Source organism: Camponotus vicinus, unplaced genomic scaffold (assembly GCF_025532165.1).
Source record: "Camponotus vicinus isolate PSW18456_S1 unplaced genomic scaffold, iyCamVici1.0 SCAF_5, whole genome shotgun sequence".
Lineage (NCBI taxonomy): Eukaryota > Metazoa > Arthropoda > Insecta > Hymenoptera > Formicidae > Camponotus > Camponotus vicinus.
In genome coordinates, this window is record NW_028141977.1 from 15205032 (window position 1) to 15226604 (window position 21573).

General features: G+C 35.2%; 1 protein-coding gene across 5 annotated transcripts; it reads right to left on the reverse strand.

The window, feature by feature from the left end:
* Positions 1–111: 111 nt before the first annotated feature.
* Positions 112–20883, reverse strand: Wgn (Tumor necrosis factor receptor superfamily member wengen). Of its 5 annotated transcripts, none has more exons than XM_083100584.1 (7): positions 20543–20883; positions 19987–20062; positions 18653–18800; positions 10050–10505; positions 9378–9561; positions 5800–5928; positions 112–1730 (listed from the first exon to the last, which is right to left on the reverse strand). In XM_083100584.1, the coding sequence occupies exons 3-7, from the start codon at positions 18728–18730 to the stop codon at positions 1537–1539; spliced, it is 1041 nt and encodes a 346-aa protein (XP_082956710.1). In that variant the 5' UTR covers positions 18731–18800; positions 19987–20062; positions 20543–20883; the 3' UTR covers positions 112–1536. The 5 variants fall into 5 exon arrangements, with proteins under 5 accessions (XP_082956710.1, XP_082956709.1, XP_082956713.1 ...); XM_083100583.1 differs by having other exon boundaries at positions 19981–20062; XM_083100587.1 differs by lacking the exons at positions 18653–18800; positions 19987–20062; positions 20543–20883 and adding exons at positions 17539–17704; positions 17773–17929.
* Between the last annotated feature and the right edge of the window lie 690 nt (positions 20884–21573).

Below are 21573 nucleotides of genomic sequence, written 5' to 3' on the forward strand. Positions count from 1 at the left end.
GGAAATACCTTGTATATTTTATACTAAACATCATAAATCATTTTGAACGATTGATTATAAAAGAGCGAAAAATCAATCGTTCCACAAGAAAAATGAGACTCTTCCCTTGAGTATATTTGTATTAAAGTCTTATTTTATTGCTATTATACGTGTATGGATACAGAAGCGATTTATATTACAATGTTTGTCGTGTTAAAGCTATTAGAGAGAGAAAGAGAATGAATGAGTAGAAGAAGGAAATAAATAGGGTCCTCTGGATACGTGTCACTTGTAGCTCGAATTACACTCGAGCTTCAGGACACGATAGGAGACCGCGACGTCTTTTTACGTTAATTTTATTAATTTGTCAGAAATAGAAAAAAAATGAAAGGAGAAAGAGAAATATAGAAAGAAAAGTTTCACCTGATCTAACTGGACGCAATAGTGAACAAATTGTGCTTTTGTTCATCCAATTGTCGCGCTCTTATACAAAATAAAATTCCGACTTGTTGCACCAACGATATATACTATATATATGTATAGGTAGATAGATAGATATAGCTAATTATTTCAGACTGATTTTCTTAATTCATCATTCTCTGGATAATGTAAGCAGATCGTTCAGATCATAGCACCATTAACAATATACATGTGTGTCTTATAAATTATGGGTTAAAATTAAGAAGAGGGCGGAAAAAAATTTATTTTTGAAAAATTAAATTATAATTAATCGATCGCGCTCGAGTTAAATGAAAATATCTTAATAAATTCGATATATTTGTTACGACGAAGGACGAGCTAGACGCGAAATCTTTTTTTTTAAATCTAAAAATAGATATATACTTCGAAAATTAATTATATATCGCTTACCTATAATTATAATTAACGATTCTTAATCGATGTTTCTTTTTCCCTCACTTTCGAGTCTAATTACCAGTTATAATATACATAGAGATAAAAAATTTAGATAATCACGAGTTAACTAAACGTTGGTGCAACCGGTTTAATGTATGAGTATTCGGTTGCCTGGTTGTAACAATAAATTACGCTACTGCACTTAACAATAACTTATAAAATACACCATTCAGCCTACTCCTTTTGCTCTCGTTTCTTCGGATCGCATGTTATATACTCTTCGCGCAAAAAAAAAAAATATACGAGGACGAACGACAAAATCTTATTTCACGAAATTAATTGTGATTTTGACAATTCTTTTTTTTCTACGAAATAAACTACAAATAATATTTATATACTTATATAGGAATTATATATTAAATACATTTTCTAATTTTTTCGTGTTTTCATCTCAATGGAAGCATTTGGAGAATTTTTTCGCGACTTTATATTATTAAAGCAAAAGCGCGATAGATGTAATCCCTCGTCCCCCCCTACATCGAGAATTCACGGGATCTCCGCATGTCGCCGTCAATTTCAGCTTGTACGGTTTACTCGTTTAATGCGAATTTAACTCTAACAATCGCGTTAATAGAACGTGACGCAACGTGCACACAAGCGAGTTTAAGGAGTCTCGAGTCAGTTCGGCTGAATAGACGATTGTCAGTCAGTGGCCTGATTCGTCTTGTGACTGAGAATGGTCTCGATGTTGCGCTGAATCCGCGCGATCTGCGATCGCTTACTCCTCGTCGGCGTCATCGTGCTCCCCTCTTCAATGTACAAGTTGCCGGCCGCCGCCTCCGGCCAGCCAGTCGCTGTCGTTGCCGTCGCCACCACCGGAGTCTCCCGTTTCCGGTCTGCAAGCAGAGCAAACGAATCCTCATACCGGCTTTATCGGTCAAACGAGCGAAGAGAGGAGAGAGGCTCATTTTGGATCGCGGTATCGCCAATGATTTGCGCTATGAGATTCTATCTAGGAGAGTAGAAACATTTCATTCAACCGCATAGAAAGTAATCTGCGTGTCTCGCGACTGTTCTGTTTAAATTAATTAATTACAATTAACGAGACGCGAGAAAATTTTGAAGAAAAAAAGAAAAATTCGCTGTTTTAATCGATTCTCGTGACAGTGTGAAATTTCGCGAAATTAAAAATGATACAGCGAACAAGTAGCAGAGAAATAAAACGGGCGTGGGTGGATTGTTCTCGTAATAAATCTTTCCAAATGATATCGATACTTGACCTTTCTTCATCGATTAAATTTTATCGAGTTACTCTCGCAATTATAGTTATTAACGAATTATTAAATTATAATGTAAATAATTATTAAATAATTATTAAATAATAATTATTAAATAATTATTAAATTAGCTTATTAAATTAGGCAACGAGATGCGGTTGTCCTTGCCTCTTCGACACTTCGCGAAGGTACATGATACGCGATAATTAAGCGAAAAGATTCCAAGTTTGCTGCGGGAACGAAGAAAAACGAAAGCGTCGCGCATCTTCGGGGAACACGCGTATTTCGGGAGCACCGTGTACATCGCGTTACGCTTCCGGTATATATAGAGACGGCCGGTCCACATATAAATACAACTTCCGAGGCGTGGGAGCGCAATGAAATATTTCGACGGGGAAAAGATCCCGCGTCTCGCTTTCCGGCCGAGAAGCGCGCGGCGTATATATTGACGTGCTGCGCGGCTAAAATTGGCGACGGATTGATTTTCGGGCTCGCACGCTCGCGTCAAAACTCGAAACTGCAACAACTGCGGGCGAATTCGCGGCCGCTCTTCGGAAAGGCCGCTCTTTCCCAAGCGAGGCACTTTACGAATTCTCTCTCTCTCTTTCTTTCTCTCTCGGCTTTCGGTTTCACCGAGCTGCAGAATTTCAACAAGATTGCGGTAAAGTCTCAAGGACACCGCAAAAATGATCGCGACTTTAATTTCCCGTTCATAGAAATTTTATGATAAGAATATGACAAAATTGTAAAGTAGAAGACATTAAAAAATAAATACAGATAATAGATAAAAAAATTGATTATGAAAAATTTAACAAAAAATTATAAAAATAAAAATTAAAATAATTTTTCACGTCGATCTTTTTCAGTTTACTTTTTGACAATCATATGTAGTACATCAATGTGATTTATCTCGCGCGCGAGCGGATTTGTATATTATTTTAATTTAAAATAAACTTTTCGATAGGACAATTTCGTTTGAACATTTGAATATTTTAAAGTAAATCAAATAAAATAAAGATAATAAGAGCCAGCGCAGTTGACAAGCAATATTTATAAATGCGATCTCTCATTACTTGGTCAATTTATTTCATGTATTTTAATACTATTCCGTATAATCATTTTAATATTATTCTGTATAAAGAATCGAACCGTCCTGTCGACGAGCAGTCACCACCGACTACGAGCACGACGCATGCACATGCGCGCGCGCTAAAGTTAGAGCGCGCCGCGTCGAGACCGAGACGAGCCGAGCCGAGTCCCGCGGATGAATGAAAGCAGATAAACGTCCGAACAATCGCGTCATTTTGTTTTCGCGCGCGAATAAATAATTCCCGCGAGAGAGTGCAGCGAGCGAGCGAGTCTCGTCTCAGTCTGTTTTAAGATCCGTCTACTCTACAAACAGCTACTACATCCTAAAATATCATCGGCGTGGTCGAAAATCCGCGCTCTGACGTAACGCGTGTGCGGCGATTCGCTAGATGCGGCGGGACACGCACAGAAAAAAAAATAAATGTCAGGTCAAAACTTATGTACTTAAATTAACGCGTCTATTGTTTCGTATATACGCGACAATCTTCTTAGAAAAATTTAATAATTTTGAATTTCAACAATATTATAGTCTTATTTCAATATTGTAATTGTCATCTCAAGAATATATAATTATTTAATTCTACTTTAAGAAAATTATAATCTTTGATTTCAAAATGTTATTTTCTATCTAACATTATTTCCTTTCCATTCAAGAAAATTAAATCTTAAATAAGAATATATAAGAATATATTTTTCTTGATTGAATATATAAAATGGCTTCATTCAAGCAAGTAATTATAATTTTCTTTAATTAACGCAATATAATCTCATTTCAAGGTTAAAATTATAGATATTTTCAAAACAAGAATGTCCTTTTTTCCAACATTTCCAGCTTGATACTTTCTGTGTGTATGATTAATATAAATTACAAGATTTGTAAATGTAGAAAAAGAATTATTATTACATATAAAATTTTGATACATTATATGTATTCCAAAAAAATTAAGTGATCAAAATTAATTGATAATGTTTAATTTATTATTTTGAGAGAAAAGTTCATATATAATACATATTTATATATGTATATTAGAAAGATAGTTGTCTGTGATTAATATTTATAAAATGAATATTTATAAAATTTTAATAATTCCGAATTTATTTATTTTGTATTTATACATGTTGAAAAATGTGTTATAATGAATTATCGCTGTAAAATCATCTGCAATTATGTTAGTAATATGTTGAGTAATATTGTAGCAAAAAGAAAATAAGAGATACGAAGTGTGAATATATAATTGAAAAAAAAGAAGGAGCAGATAGAGCTTCCAAAGAAGATAATGAAGATTAAAACCAGATCTGTGTTAATGATAATGTAAATTATTAAATATCGCGTGAGTGCGTGTACGTAGGCCTCCAATCTCGCATCTCTCGTACGGCAAAAATGCGGAACGTGATATTACGTATTATGCAAATATCATAGCGGAAATAAACGCGTAAAGGAACAATCTACTGAATGAAAGTTCAATAATGAGCTACGTGCGGTGTATATGTGTCAATGGGGCCCCTTGCGCGCGCGCGGTACCGATCATATGTGTATGCATGTAATCCGACACATGCACAAAACGCTTCCATACCTCGACAGACACATTTCAATGTCAATATTATACATGAAATATTATCCTCGTTAGTATACGAGAGATCGCGAGCGCAATATTATTCTCTCGTTGCGATTTAATTCGACATTCTAATTCGAAATCGCGATTAAAATATACATGCCGTCGATCCGCTAACGTCGGCTAACGATACTTAAGCGGCGTGCCAAAAAATACTTCCGGTAGCCGACAGCCAAACGGTACTTCACGGTCACCCCGTGTGAAACGTACGAGCGTGCGCGCGCGCGTGTGAAGCTCATTCAAGTGCGGTACGAGTTAAGCGAATTTATTGTGTGTGTTTGCGCGATCTCCCTCGCATTCGTCCGTTTGTCGTTCGCCCCTTCCCTCCCCCTCCTCCCCTCTCCCCCCTCGCTCCTCGCTCCTCTCTCCTTCGTTTCGGCGCACAAAATGATCATTGCGAACGTGCACGCAACTACATTTTATACAGTCGCGCGCGACGGATGTGTTGATTGATAAAAACGACGCGTAGTACGTAACCACGGGAGCCTCGATTTCACATCGCGTTGCCAATGTTGAGCAATAATGCAACCGGCACATTTCTCGGTGTTAATATCCTTTACGCAATTTATGACGCCGATTTTCATGACGAAACAACAATTTCGAGCGAACGCATTATTCAGAATATTCGAATGAAATTATAACTATGTAAATCGTTCTATTTACATTAATTAAAACTCGTTACTCTTAAAAAATAAAAAATGCTCAAGTAAAATGTTTCATTAAAATAATTAAAATTCTCGCAATTATGACTAAGATACGCTATGCGATTTTTAATTTAGAGATTTCCTTTTCCAATTTTTTAAAAATATCTCATTGTATCGTTGACAAGTGGCTATGCATGTATTATCGAGGATTCGAGGTCCTATCTAAATATACATCAATTGCCTAGAAGAGCGACGATTAACGTCATCACACATGATGACGTCAAGTGGTCGTGGTGCGAGCATTTATAACGCATCAAATTTTAAAATTCTGACCGCGCTTACCTAAAAGCTTCTCGAGATACTGACATCTGGTTTCGGGATCACCTGGGTTCATCGGCGCCCCTGCAACCAGCTCGGCCAGCTCCGCCTTCACCATCAGATTCAATCTGGCTGAGATCTCCTCAAGACCCGCTGCAACAAAAATTTCACCAATAGCTTATTTTTCTTCGGAAAATGTTTCATGTTCGAAGATTTCGCGGATTTTATCACCGAGATGTTTTGTCGTAAAAATTACTATAAATATTTTTAAATGTATCTCGTATATCTATAAATTTGAGACTTATATACAAAGATGTAAATTTATAAATGTTAAACATTTTATTCTCGCTATCATTTTATTTTGTATTTTTACTGCTTATGCTTTCAAAATTTTAAAAGCGTGTAAAATGCAGAGCGATGAACATTTGACATTTATTAATTGCGCTTGAAAATTTTATGTTAAATTCTGACAATTTTTTAGATTTTAAAATTGACACGATTGTAAATTATATATTTTCGAAAATACATTTTTAAAAAAAAGAACTCATAAAATTAAAAATAATTTGCGATATAATTGCACAATAATCATTCAAAATTATCATTAATATCAAGCAAGAAAATATGTTCTTTTTTGAAAATATAACTAATCAATTTAGGCTATAGATGTTTGCTTTGAATTTAATTTTTTCTCTCTCTCTTCCTCGTATTTATATAAAATCTTTCGATATGATAGAGCACCCCATAAAAATGCACTCTTGACACGTATCACATCGAGTACAATCGATGTGGAATGCGTCATGAATGTCTGTGGAATGCGGCTCGATTTTCTCCGGAGCCCCATAGTGTATACGATCGGTTCCCCTAATGGCTACCAGTTCGAGCGGTATCCCATAAGTCCTCGTTCCCTCCCGCCCCTCTCTAACCGACGTTCCTAATCAAAAGCACCGGGTGGGCCGTCAGCCACAATCAAACGGTACTGATTACATACGCGCATACCAAGCGTCCGTTTCACGGTTACCAATCATGTTTATTTTATATAAAAACACGATAATATTTTCGTTTATCATCATGTATTAAGAGGGCTAAATAGGATATCTATAAATAAATACATACACATAAATAACACGCAGAATGTCTGGTAAGTAAAATAAGTATTGGCGAATAAATTAATTTTTGCTTTTTGTTTTGAAAATTTAGTTGAGATGAAATATTTTCTTCTTTTGTCCCAGTTGTCAGAATTAGAGAATATATTTTCTTCAGCCATTGCGTGTATAATACACACGTATACATATTTATATGTATGTCTAAAATAAATAAAATCCAGTAAAAAAATTATCTAAAGAATAATATCTTGTTACTTATATGCAGTTTTGATATATGATTCATCTGAAATTTCCTCACTTTTAATTGGAAAGAACTGAAGAGAATCATTTTCCGTTTCAGGAAAATTATAACTTTAATAATGCGGATTTCCGGCGATAATATAATACTTGCCAAGTTGCAACACAGCAGTTCAGGTAACTATGTGGAATGTAATAACAACTATAATCTGTTCTTTATATAAAAAAGGGGGATAAATCGCGCTCGCGGACGAACACGCGCTGCGTATAATTAGTATTAATTAACTATATACATAATTCGCAATGTGATAAATATTAATGCAATTAATAATTGCAATTGCAATAAAATGAAACAGATTTCGCGTGCAACATGCTCGAAATGGCCTTGATGTTGGCTATTTATGGCTATTTTTATATAAGAGAATCTCCTCGAAACGCGGAACGACGATATCTCGAAAGCTCCTCCTGTATAAAATTTCTCCATGACTATCGTCTTTTTCTCGTGATCATTTCTCTTCATTTGAATAATTTGATTTCATGTAAATGCAATAAAATGCGAATTTTGAGTTTCGCTGGAGAAACGATATTTTCAAAATACATTTGTGTAAAGTTGTCGTCAATTGTTGGACGTATTTTATTTGACATATAAACAGTCCCTTATGGATTGATATTCGTAGATACGGAATAGAAAGTAACATTCTTAGTCTTTATTTAATATATAATATTGAAAATTGAAAAGGGTATAAAAATAGATAGCAAATTCGAGAGATTTATAGATGAAATTTCCAAGAAAAAGGTTTTAATAAAGTGTGCATATGTATGTATTCCGCAAGGCTTATTTAAAATAATGTGTACCTTGTTTCGTGTTTTATTAATAAATATTTATCATCGTCGTTGGGGCGCGTATTTCGCTGAAAGCGTAGATTTAAAAGGCGATACGCGCCAGAACGAGGGGTTTCATTCATACGGCGTTCATTAACGAAACGTGGCTGAATCGGTTCCCACAAACGTACACGCGATACGCGGCGCGATACGTCAACTGACAGAAGGAGAGACAGAGAGAGAAAGAAGCGAAACTGAGGGGGAGTGTTCTTGCGAAGAGGAGTTCTGCGTACTCTGTTCGTTATGCAAATGTAGATAGTAACGTCGCGTACACACGTGCAACAGAGCTTATAATAGTGTTACGCGATTTCGATTCATTCCTTACGAGAGCTTTACAGCGCGATACGTGTACGGATTATACATAAAGTGAAAGAGACGCGCAGGTGTATAGGATTTTCTCTCCAGGCAATATTGATTTAATAACTTTTACAAATTTAATTAAAAATCAACGATTTAGTTGAAAAAAATTTTACGCACGCAAAAGATGTAATATTAAATAAATTACTCTGTCGCGAAAGTAATTTTATAAATTATATTTCTAAAGAGATATAGATATTTCTATCTATAAAAATATATAAATTTTAAATTATACAACACAATTCTCGAATTATTTCATTTCCATTTTTCAAAAAAACGAGAATTTTAACGAACAGAATTGCTGTTAAGCTAAAAATTATATTATATATATATCGCAAAAAATTTATGAAACTTCAATTCCGTTATCGCTGTAACTTAAAACGAATCTTCATAAAATCGATACATTATTGTTGCATTAATTGCGGTTTGTATTAGAAAATTGTTACTTTATTTCGGAGAGTAAGAAACGCGGAACGAGGTACGCACGTTGCGTCGCACGTTGGACGTTGAAGACGTCATATCCGGGCGCGGTAGGTCGAGCCAAGGTGAGGAGCGGCCGTGATCGGCCCTCTAATGAAGAAAATCCCGCCGTGCATTTTAAGGGATTTTGTCTCCCTCCCTCTCTCTCTCTCTCTCTCTCTCCCTCTTTGTCTCTGTCTTTTTCTTCCTCGTTGACTTACTTGCGCGTACCTATGTTCTTGCCGCCAACATCTCAAACACACGGCATCCTTTGCCTTGCGAAATACGAATTTCTCTTTTCCTTCCCTCTCGAGTATCGCGGACGCATAATGATTGAGGTATCGACGATGATTATTCCGCTTACGTAGCGCGATACTGATCGAGAATTATTACGAAATCGATTCATCAATAACCAGCCAGAAGGGAATGAATTTCGAAAGCTCGCAATCGTCAAAATTTTCCCACGGTGATCCTCGAGAATTCAACTTTTCGAAAGTGATTCATCTATTCGAAATTATTATATATAATTGTGCGTGTTTCCTTAATCGATTTTTCTCAACTTACCTGGCTCAAAATTTTTCTTCATTCTCCGCCATTGCCTCGCGTAAACAAGAGCCGAGCAACCGGCTACCAGGAAGAACACTATGCAGGCACACACCGCGAGGACCAAGGCGCCGGTCTGCCAATCCCACGGTAATTGATCGGCCTCGGTAGCCGATTTTCTCCTTTCCCGAGGATCGTGTGCCGTCTACGTCATAAAATCAATGCGTTATATATTTATGCGTTTAATTCTATCTGTTTTCAATGTTATCTCTGCCTCTTTTTCCTTCTCTCACGCGTATGCGCGCTAAAAGATACGACTAAGAATACTGTTAAAGATTAGTTTCGAAACAGAATGATTGCGAAATGCGAAAGATTCTTTGGCGATGCAATTCTATGCCACATAGCAAACGGCGAAAGCCAGCTTTCACCGACACAATGCGCACTGATTATACTATACTCATTCATAGGAGACATCATTTTCTTTAGTGATTTTAATAATTGTTAGATGATCGATTTTAAAAGTTTCAGTCATTTAATTAATTAATCCTCTATTCTGATAAATATTAATTTATCTCTGCGGAACCAAATTAATTTATAGTAGAATCAAGCTGCAAATTTATAACTTGAAATTATTCTGCAAGAGATTAATCATTTTTTTTTTAAATTCTCTATGTGAATCCAACTTGAAGTTACCTTGGATTCCCGCGAGGCGGAGTAGACCGGCTTCTCGTCGCCGGAGCCTTCGTCGTCATCTCGATCTTGGTCGAGATTACCGTTTTCCACCGAGGAAACCCGTTCTTTCGTCTCGAGGAACCGCCAGAACTTGGCGATGAAGTCCTCCTCGCCGGCCTCCGACGGCCACCTGGGCGTCCCGGACGCGTAGTCGAGCTCGAGCGAGCCGCAGATCGCGTCCTTGTGCACCGCGCAAGGGCTCAGGGTGAAGTCGGGGGCGCATCGGGTGCACGGCCAGCAGGAGGCACGTTCGGCCGACCAGAACTCCAGGCCGGGCTTGCAGACCGGATGTTGCTGCTGCGGCTGCGGCTGCTGGGCGCCGGATGTCGCGCCGCCGGCGGCGAAGGACTCGCACAGACCGACGAATACCGACACCAGGGTCAATAGCAACCCGGAACAAGATTCCCTCGGCATTACCTGCAATCATCGTGAACTGAATTAGACACGGTTTTAATTTATCTCTTACCCCTCGGTTATTAGTACAAATAAATATCTCTTTCGATATGTTGTGTAGATATCCCTCTCTTCGCATACAAACTAATTTACGAATTAATTTGATTGATTATTTCGGTGTGAATTAGCTCGATCAATTTATTTTAAAATCAATAAATCAATAATCTAATTTTATTCAATTATATCTAGTCATCGTCATATGTATGATACATTTACATAAGACATTCATTATATGCCATTTGATGTGGAAAAAATGGATGATGAAAAGTAAGAAAATAAGAATAGAAAATAAAAATAAGAATTATTATTTCTTGAAAATTATTAATATTCTTGGAAATTCGAATTTAAGACGATTTTATAAATAACAAAATTTATTGTATGTAATATATAAAATTAGATAAAAAAAGTGAAAAGAATCTTTATTAAAGTAAATCACGTTTCGATTAATTTAACAGCGATTAGATGTCATTGAGTATATATACATATATTTCAATTTTCATTTATTACTTTAATCTTTCAAATTATAAGTATATATTATGAAATTTCTTTTATTTTGAAATGCTTTATTCTAAAAATTGAAAGAAGTTTCATAAAGAAAAAAATTATCACAATATCTCTCCCTCTCTCTCTCTCTCTCTCTCTCTCTTATGATCGCGAGACGACAACTCGGTATCTCGCGATATAAATATTGTAGAGTGACCAGGACGTCGATCGCGGTCGATCGGTGTAATTCGAGCGTATAAAGTCGCTCTTTAAGCCGCAAAAGCGCTCAGACCGTTTCCACTTCCGGCTCGTACGCAATGTAATTACATCCGCAGTTGAATCGCGATCCATCTACGTCATAGAGCTCGCGGCCGGCCGTCTGTACGCCTTCGTTTCCGCGCACCAGCGAGCGAGCACATATTGCGTGATGTATAAATGCACAATGTGTATGGAAAACTCTTTTGCAGTCTACTTACAGAAATAATCACATAAAAAAAAAATCTCTTTTCAACAGTAAGTTTGACTATAACGCATTTTTCTTCCTCAAAGTAAACCTGCTTCAATCCTCTCCTTATATTTATGTGCGTAAATTTTCCCACTTCTCAATTATTTTTAATAATATCAATTATGTAAATACATATATATGTAAATATATATTCATGTCATAGTGATTAGTTTCCCTTGTAGTTCAATTTTCTCTCCTTCTTTCCTTATGTGATATATTTATTATTAACCAGTTTTATATAAAAATGAAACTGTTGTACGAATTGTATACAATCTGCGGTAAATATTGCGAATCGCATATATCCACGAATAGCGCGATGAAATCAATTTCTTAAATTACCACACTAAGATTGTTACATTGTGCAGCGAATATTGGTAGAGTTAAATCTCGACTGTGCGATGAATTTTAGCTGTACGTACTACAACTCTATTTTTTATCGTATTTATTAAAAAATGTAGTTTGCGAGAGCAAATAAGCAATTGATGCGGAATGAAATGAATGAAAAAAAGAGAGAATTCTTTTACTGAATTATTAATATGTCTTTGACTTGATACCTCAAAGGTTCGGAGATTCAGAACTGATTTGTGTGTCACATCCTTACATTATAATTTCGTCTTTGTATACAGAGATTTGGGTCATTTTTATATTAGAAATCGGACGGTAAATATTGATTGCTTGTTTGTTTTTGATTGTTTTTCAACTAGCTTTGAACCGAGAGAGAGGTTACTCTCAATAATATTACTTCGATATTAAATTTAATAATAAATATTCGATATGTGAAACGAGTTATTATTGAAATTTGACTTGAATTTCTTACAAGGTCGGCTCCGTAACGTTATTTATTAGTGTATTGTTGTCACAAGGTCATCGCAAAGAATATAGGCGAAGAATATACCTTACTATTGGAACGTCTAACGCATATAAATTCGCGTATAAATTTAAATAATATGACTTAGGTTGCAAGCATTTCATTAATGAATTGCTTATATCAAGAGACGCAATTTCATCCCAGTGAGTTAACACATTTATTTAAAAAAACACAATAATCATATAGAAAATAATAAAGCCTAGAATTTATTATTATAATTATAATTATATTAAAATTTGTATGAATTTCAATAACAAAGTATTAAGAAAATTTTTAAGATACTTATTCAAAAACTTAATTAAAGCCAGCCAAAATCTATTATATGCATATATTGATCTTGGGACACATTTTTTGAGATTAAAATATATATAATAAATACATACATCCGTTGCAGGAAAATGCATAAATTTTCTCGCTATCTAAGGATAATCCGGAGATGATGTTTTTTTCGCGATTTAAAAAGACGAGCATTGTTCGGATAAAGAGAGAGAGAGAGAGAGAAAGAAAAATATACGCAATATATCGTTTGTGCATATAATGCAAAAGAGGTTTCTGCGTGCATATGTGTGTGTATATATATGTATGTGTGTGTGTGTATGGAGTTTCTCCTCGCCCACTTCAAATTGTCTGCGCGCACGCGTGTCATATTTCCCTCGAGGACAATCACGATCAGAATGCAACACCTCGATCCGCTCGCGCTCGCTCGCTCGCTCGCTCGTTGCAAATGCAATCTTCCGCCGCCTCGTCGAGTTCATCTCTCCGTGATTAGGATGCCAATTGCACGCCTGAAAAACGATTACGGACACGAGCGTCGCTGTGTCGCTGTGAGGCACAACGCGATTCTGTCGATTCTCGTTCGTACGTGCGGCGGAAAATCCTTCAGAAACGAATCTGCATCTGTATTTATGTATGTATGCAATACGATCGCACAGACGCAAAGATTTATTTTTATGGAAAAAAAATCCTTGCGAAAGGTCCCGTGGAATGATTTCGTTCAATATACATCCACTTTTTGGAAACAATATGATATTCAAATAGGCAGAAATATATTTTGTATAAAATTGCTTAGATTGCAACGTTATATCTTTTATATTTGATGCATTTATATCATATTAAATATGTTTTATTAAATATATTTTTTTAATGTTATATTATATATTATATTATATATAAATTAAAAATGTATATTTCTATACTTGTGATATATACAGGTGTGCACACAGAATAGTCATCGTAGGAAGAATGAACGCCGAATTAGAAACGAGCTTTATACGATGTTAGTTTTTCACAACGCACTCATTTATATAATTAATCGTTTATTAAACTCTCGCGACTGTCTCATCGTTGTCGACAAATGGCTCTCTTAACACGCGGCCACACATGTGTGCCTCTCTAATAATAGTAACTAAAAAACTGCTCTGACTCCGGGGAATAAGAACCTAAACCGGTTTACGTTCTTCTCAACGTTACATCTTATAGATTCAGACGCGATGTTCTGTTCAGGAAAGGAGATTCCATCAAGTTTAATTCTCTGAAATAAATTTCTTTCCATTGTCTTCTCTCGATTTATCCAAAATGTCAAAGTAATTGTGTCGTTGCAAAATTTTTCTCATCATGTCAATCCTCTTATAGTGATGACGTTTATAAAAAGCGACGTTTAAAAGAAGCTTCGTTAAAAAGTACCACAGAGATTAAAAAAATTAATAGCATCGATTATATAAAATAAAAAATGTCAAGTATAATATATTGATCAAACTGGATTCATTAATAATATCATTTATGTCGATCAGTTTGAAAATGAAAAATGACATGACGTCACATTTACTTCAATATTACCGCAATTAACCCGATGAGGAGTCTCATTTTTTCAGAGACATTTCCCTGATTTTTCTGAATTAATTCATAATCGCGAAATAAACGAAACTTCGACGCCATACAATGGATTTATTCGCAGGAAGTGCGAAATCCGCAAACAGTGTTTTACGAGTAACGTCTGCCGAAGCGAAAGAATGCTGATGCTTGATACGGCCGCATGTGTTCGCTTAATGACGCTAATAAGACGGTTCTTTTCCTCCCCGGAATGCGTGCAAAGTTTTTAAGCGACTCGAATTAGCGACGTCGCGAACGAGACAAACAATAACTGTAGATACGCGTAAAAAAGAGATCACGTATTATCCGCTCAACTGAAGAGACTAACAAAGACTGATGAACATCTTGCGAATCGCGAACGCCGATGAGTAACGTGTACGCTAATCGGGATTCTTTTCGCAAGATAATGACGTCGCGTGCCTGGAATACCCAAATTCCATCGCATAATATTAGAAATATTTTCGCCATTTTTCCCACGCCTTCGTAAATCGATTTCGCTCCCACTCGAGCGGAAGGATTCCGCATTGATTCGTTTACGATCAATCCTACGTCGAATTCTTGGAGCGCTTGATCATCCCCGAGGAATTCGCGCGGCCGGACGGAAAGAGGATCGAACTGTGATATTTTATACTGCAATAATAATAATGCACATTCAATGCAAACACTTGCGTAATAATTTACGCAATTGCGTTTTGCTTTTTGCGGAAATAAATGCGGCCTTTTCTTAGTTCTTTTTGTTTGTAATACAAACTTTATCGTAACTCACTCGTATCAAAATAATTGTAATGTTCCATCTATAAAAATATTTTCGACAAGAAAATTGTTGTGCAAAAAAATTACGTGCTAAATTTAGAAATATTCCATGTATAAATGAATGAAAGCTGCGATGGATGAAGAGAAATTCTTTTTTCCTGTATCTACGATTAAAATAGTTCCAGATTAGAAGTAAATTAGATTAGAAATAAATCGGTCGCTAACTTGCACGGGGAATAAATCGTCAATAAATATCCTCACCGAAAAATCAAATAATGACGCAACGAAAAGTAGAAATCGATCAACAAATATCATGAAAGAGCAAATAAATTGTCATGAATCTTTCCCAAGAAAAGCGATAAGTGCTCGTCTCTCTTATTGATTACGAGAGAAATATCGAGAAAACGCCATCGATCGAGTATCACTATCGAATTCCACGTTATTTGTATACTTGGCGCGGATCGAAAATTAACAATTCTCTCCCGATCGGAACGAAACGTTCGCATACAGGTTTATCTACGATCTTCTTCGATGGCGGTGAGAGGAGGCACGATTCGAAGGCGCTTTCGGAGAACTTATTGACGTGACCGCAGTGACACGAGGACGTGGCTCGCACAACGCGGGAAACCTAAATACTTCGCGGACACACGTCCCTGTCGACGGCGACAAAAGGCCGTTACACGACCGTGCCGACTTAAGAATAAATGTATAATAAATTATGAAGAAGTGGATTTTGTCTCAATTGTACGATCGAATGCAAGAAAACAGGAAAGACTTGCACTTACAATTAATTACAATTTTAAATCAATTTTAGCGAAATGGAGCATTTATTATACATTTAAATTTTCCTATAATTATATGTACATGAAAAAAAATTAATAATAAAAATAAATAATAAATTAATAATAAAAATTAATAATAAATTTTCCTACAATTATATGTACATGAAAAAAAAATTAATAATAATCGAATTGGATGTATATTTCAAGTTAAAATAAAAAATAAAAAAATTTTTGGATTTAATATTCATAAAAATGCAGAAGAATTAATATATAATTTATACATAATAAATAAATTTTTTATGTGTGATATAATATCTGGATGTGATAATATGTTATATGTGTGTGATATATATTTAATTTTTTATATAACACCTATTATTAATATAAATATCTTTAGATTAGATGGAAATTGCATTTTGGATCATTTATATCGGTATCAATCTGAACTTGATGAAATTTCTGAAACCATCAGAATTAAATTGCTGGTTCCAAGTAGCTTTAAATGTAAAAAAAATTGTTATTAGTGTTCAACGGTAGAAGCTTAAAATAGACGGAATACAAATGTACGATGATAGAGAGGGGGCGGGGGCGAAGAAGGAAGACGGCAGTCGACTATCCTTTGCTTTTCCATGAGAAGGCGCCGGGGGTGCGCGGTTTATTTCCAGGCGAGATCTTCAATAAACATCGAAAAAAATAGCTCCACTTTAGCGCGAGGATCCCGGCCACGTGTTTTATATACCGGCGCCGATCGAAAACGCGAGGCGGATATACGCGTGCGATGATGATAATAGCGAGCGCGAGTGGCCTCTCCCCACGCGACGGGGTGGATTTCGGGAAATCGATCGTTCGTCTTGTGATTTTTCGCAACAAACATGCCACCAGCAGACAGCGATTTCTTGTTTATTACGTCGAATGCAAATTCGAATCGCGAATTTTAGCACGCGATGTCTCATTCAGTGTCGTCGCACCTGTTTTACTGGCCATGCGTTGATGTCTCGCACGTAAACTTGGTAAACGAATCGATACGCACATTATTTATCACATCCGTGCTCTGAACAATATCATGTCGAAAAATAATCTGTTCTGAATTATTCTATAAATTTTTTCCCAATATTTCAATTTAAAGTTTAATATTATATTGCGATATATTTAAATAAGCTTAGAGGAAATAATTATACAGAAAGAATATCAATAGACATAAAAAGTAAAAATAAAAAGAAAAATAAATGTATGATTATTCTTTAAGCTTTTCCCGACATCGATTTAAAATTTAGGTAATATTATATTGTGACACATTTAAATATCCTCAAAGGAAATAATTATACATAAATAATAAAACGGTATTTGCCAAACAAGTTAGCTAAATACATCATATATAATAATTATTTTGTATCAAATAATCAAAATATCAGACATTGGAATCATTTAAAAAAAAAAGAAAATATGAAAAAAAATAAGGACTTTACTATTTTGAGAATTTGAGATTCTTCAATTTATATATTTATGTGCATGTGTTATTATCACTCCTCTCTTTTTTATCGTACATTATAATAAAGATATCTTATCTCTGTAACATGGAATTAAAAGGTAAAGCACTTTAAATACATCGAATATATGATACAGTTTCTCTCACGCGCGGTCTTAGTGCTCGTCGACGCCGAGGGTACCCACGACTTGTCGCACCGTTCAAATTAGATCAACATCATGAACCGCACGTTAGCACGGCACGGTACTCACGCTGCCTTCGATGGAGCTGTGTCTGTCATGATGTAATCCAAGGCGACGTAGCCGAGAACGAGGAGGAGAGAAAGGGCGCGTCGTTGCAGCCCCGAGTGACAATTTTCTGCGGATCGCCACTATGTCGCACGGAGCATCAGGGATGATCTCTCTTTCTCCTTTGGCACTGAACGATAATCGATCAAGTATCGATAAGAAATAAAAAAGGGAGGAATACAGAAAGAGAATAAAAACCGTGTCAACGTCGCGATGCTGTCATGCTGTCATTCTACGCGGCAACGAATGACGACGACGACGAAGGAAGGGACACTGAATGTCAAACATCCGGAGAGATTCTTCACGACACACAAGAAACGTCCGTACCATCGCGCGGTCGCGACGCGACTAGTCCATCGAGTTATACTGATTTCCGCCCACGACCTAGTCGCAGCGAGTCAGACGGACGGACGGATGGACGGACGGGAACGAGAGAGCGGTTCGTTCATACGCAAAGAGAGAGAAATAGAGAAAGACAAAGAGATTGAGAGAGAAGGAGAGAAGAAGAAAATGATAGGAGGTAGAGAGAAGAATATCGAGACGCACAGGAACGTTTTATTGCCTAAGCCCGCAATCTATTAGCGCCCCCGTGATTTATTATTATGTGACCGAGAGAACTCTAGCTGAGAGAGAGAAGCAATTTATAAAAATTGCATGTATAATCCTTTTATAGATTTCCGACTGAAATTCGTTAAAATAAATACGCCAAATTTTTCAAAAATGTTTTGTTAAACATAACAAATATTATATTTTTGAATAAATATTTTAAATATTATAATAAATCAATTTTTAAGAGACAGATATAAGAAATAGAATAAAAAGTCTTAAACTAGAAAGAAACTCCAATAGACAAGTGTATAAGTATTATTAAAGATAAAATTGCATAATATATCATGAAAGTATCAAGAATAATTAAATCTGCAAGAATATTTAAAATTAAAAATAATAATATAAAGAGATATCAACGAATAAACAGAGAAAAAAAGAGAAGATAATAGAAATTCAAAGAGATTAAAGACGTTTGACGAGTTCTGCGCACACTCTTATGTCTCTTATAGAAACTTAGATCTTTTCTTACCTGGGATGTGATTAACCCCGCGGAGATAACAACCTGAACTGCTCCAGGCGCGTCTTCTGCAGTCCGGTTCCTCTGCATTCCATAGTGGTATTAACCCTAGAGCCGGACTGGATCGCAGAATACTGCGCCTGGTTGACTGTTCGATTATCTGTAATATAGACAGGAGTTTGTATTACAAAGAAGGGAGTTCGATGATAAAAATTTGACAAATCTCTCGTGAACATTTTTCACATAGAAAAAAAATATAATAACTGAAAAAATTTATATTGGTTTCAATAGATATATATATTTCTAAAAATAGTTTTATACTGACGTTTGTGTTAATAGTATATGCATATATAGATTATTATGCATATCAAGAAAAATTATTGATTTTATTTTAATCCAATTCTGCACATGTTTATCTTTACATAAAAATATGATGACATTATGTTAGTTAACAAGAGAAGAAAAAATAGAAAAAGAGACAAAATATACTGTATTTTTTTTTAATTAAAAAATCTTAAATAATCTTATACTTTAAATTTATACTTTGAATCTTCTTTAGCAAAGATTTGCGATTAATCCAAATAATGTTGTTATTTTCCAAATTAATCCGAATAATATGTTATGTTGTTTATCCTAATTTTTTATTTAATAGAATCATTGATTTTCGATGATTTGTAAATCGATCGATCGACATTCTCTCTTTCTCTAAATAAAATACCATTTTTCGCTCATTCGTCAGAATTACATCTCGCGCTGCCGTTTCTCTTACTAAAATATTAATTGCACAGTCGAGATAAAAAATCAGGAAGCCGTCACTTCTAGATATTATTAGCGCGATATATGCGACTTAATTATATTAAGCGGTATATTAATCATCTAGAGTATCCGCGTATCCCGCGATCTCATTACGACTTTGTTGCATTCTTCGGTTAATTATCGCACGTGGGTAAGCACGTGGCACGCTTAATCTGCCCGGCGAATCTGCCAAGTTGTTGAAGGCGCAAATTGCACACACGCCACCGAATTATATAAATAATTGGCCAGCGCGATGTACCGCGATCTACCATTTCGGGAAAAAAAAGGAGGAAGGGCTCCGCGGACTCGTTACCGATGCCGGATCTCGGTGCGATCGCGCGATACGGAGCCTTATAGGTGTAAATTTATTCTTATAACCACATATTTTGAAGAGTAGGCGTAATATATCGTTTCATTCATGACCAGCATTCACGACTCGCCGCTCGCCGAGCGTTACAAATCAGGAAATGGAATTAGGGAAACGGAAGGAAATGGGAGGAGAAACGAGAGATTAGTTAACGGTGACGAAGCATAGATACACATACACTTACTCGTCCACGGAAGGCTGTCTAACAGATGCGGCAACGGGTCGATCACAGGAGAATTCGGTGCAAAAATTGAGTAAACCTATAATTAAAAAAAAAAACAAATTAGAGATAATCAACATAAAATTATTTTTCTTATTCTAGTTAATCTAAATTTAATTTATTTAATATGCTTCCTTTTTTAATCCACATTACTAGCTTTCAAAAATAAATATTTCATTAATTTTAAAAAATTTATTTACTTTTTGTAGCTATAATTAAGACACACACATATACACATTAATTAATGATATTTTATTTTATTTTAAAAAAACATACACATATATGGTTCAAATTTTTATATATTATTAAATTATCCTATTAATTAATCTAATTTAATTTAATATATGATTATTAAAATTCCTAGTATTTTTTTCCTAGTATACTTTTAATAATATCTAATCATGTATATAAAAATAGCACGTGTAGTTATATATGTATCTTTAATTAATTTAATTTAATTTAAATTTAATTTTATTCTAATAAGTTAAATGCAGTTTGAGGAAAATAAATTGATACTTACTAAATCCGCTCTTGTGAGTCTCTTGTCGGTATATTTCCCGCGAGCTCGCACTAGGATACATCACCCCGCTTCCTGTCCTTTCTCGTGACGGGATATCCCAAAGTACCATCATGTGTGACGTATCCAATGCGTGATCTTGACATGCGTTCGCTGCATTCCGTTTGGTAGACAGCATCTGGAGCTGGTCTGTCGTCGATATCAGAGAAAGAGAGAGAAAAAGATTACGTGCATTTCCTCCATTTTTCTTCCTCTTCTTTCTTTTTCCTTTCGTACGCTCTCTTCCGTGTATTCTTCTTCTTATATTATACCAAATAACGCGAGGTTGCATCGTGTCGTACAAACTGAAATGTAGAATATACAATAAACAATCGTGCTACTTTTAAATAATAAATAATAAATTTAAATTATTTGGAATATACCGCGCAACAACAATTTATAACAATTGCCTTACTTTAGTATTTTTGTAAATTTAATTTAAATTACAATAAATAAAAGTCTTCTATATTTATACAATTTAAATAATTTTAGTTATAATTAAATTTTGTTAAAAGAGAAATTATCTAGATTTTAGATCGTTGCACGTTGAAATTGTCTGATTTAATTGAAAAAAATTAAAAAAGAAAAGAATTTAGCCCGAAACAAAGACAGAAAAATGTTCTTCATTATTCAAATCGAAAAAGAAACTATCGAGCGATTAAAATACACGGTCGCGAACAGCAAAAAAATCGTTCTGAGAATGACACACACACACACACACACACATCGCAAAAAACACAATTAGAATATAATTTTCACCTCCAATAACGATTTTTCCAGCAAGTTTCATTTTTTCATTAAATAATACGAATACGTACATGATTAAATGATCGTCAAAGTGGATTTACACTTCAAAATTTAGAAGAAAAACAAGTGGAGCGATACACGTATTAACTGCAGACGCCATCTTTCTGATTTAAAAGATATCGATTGATGGTAATCGATGAATTTTTACTTACTCATTATTCATTACTATTTTATCGATTGTCAGTACA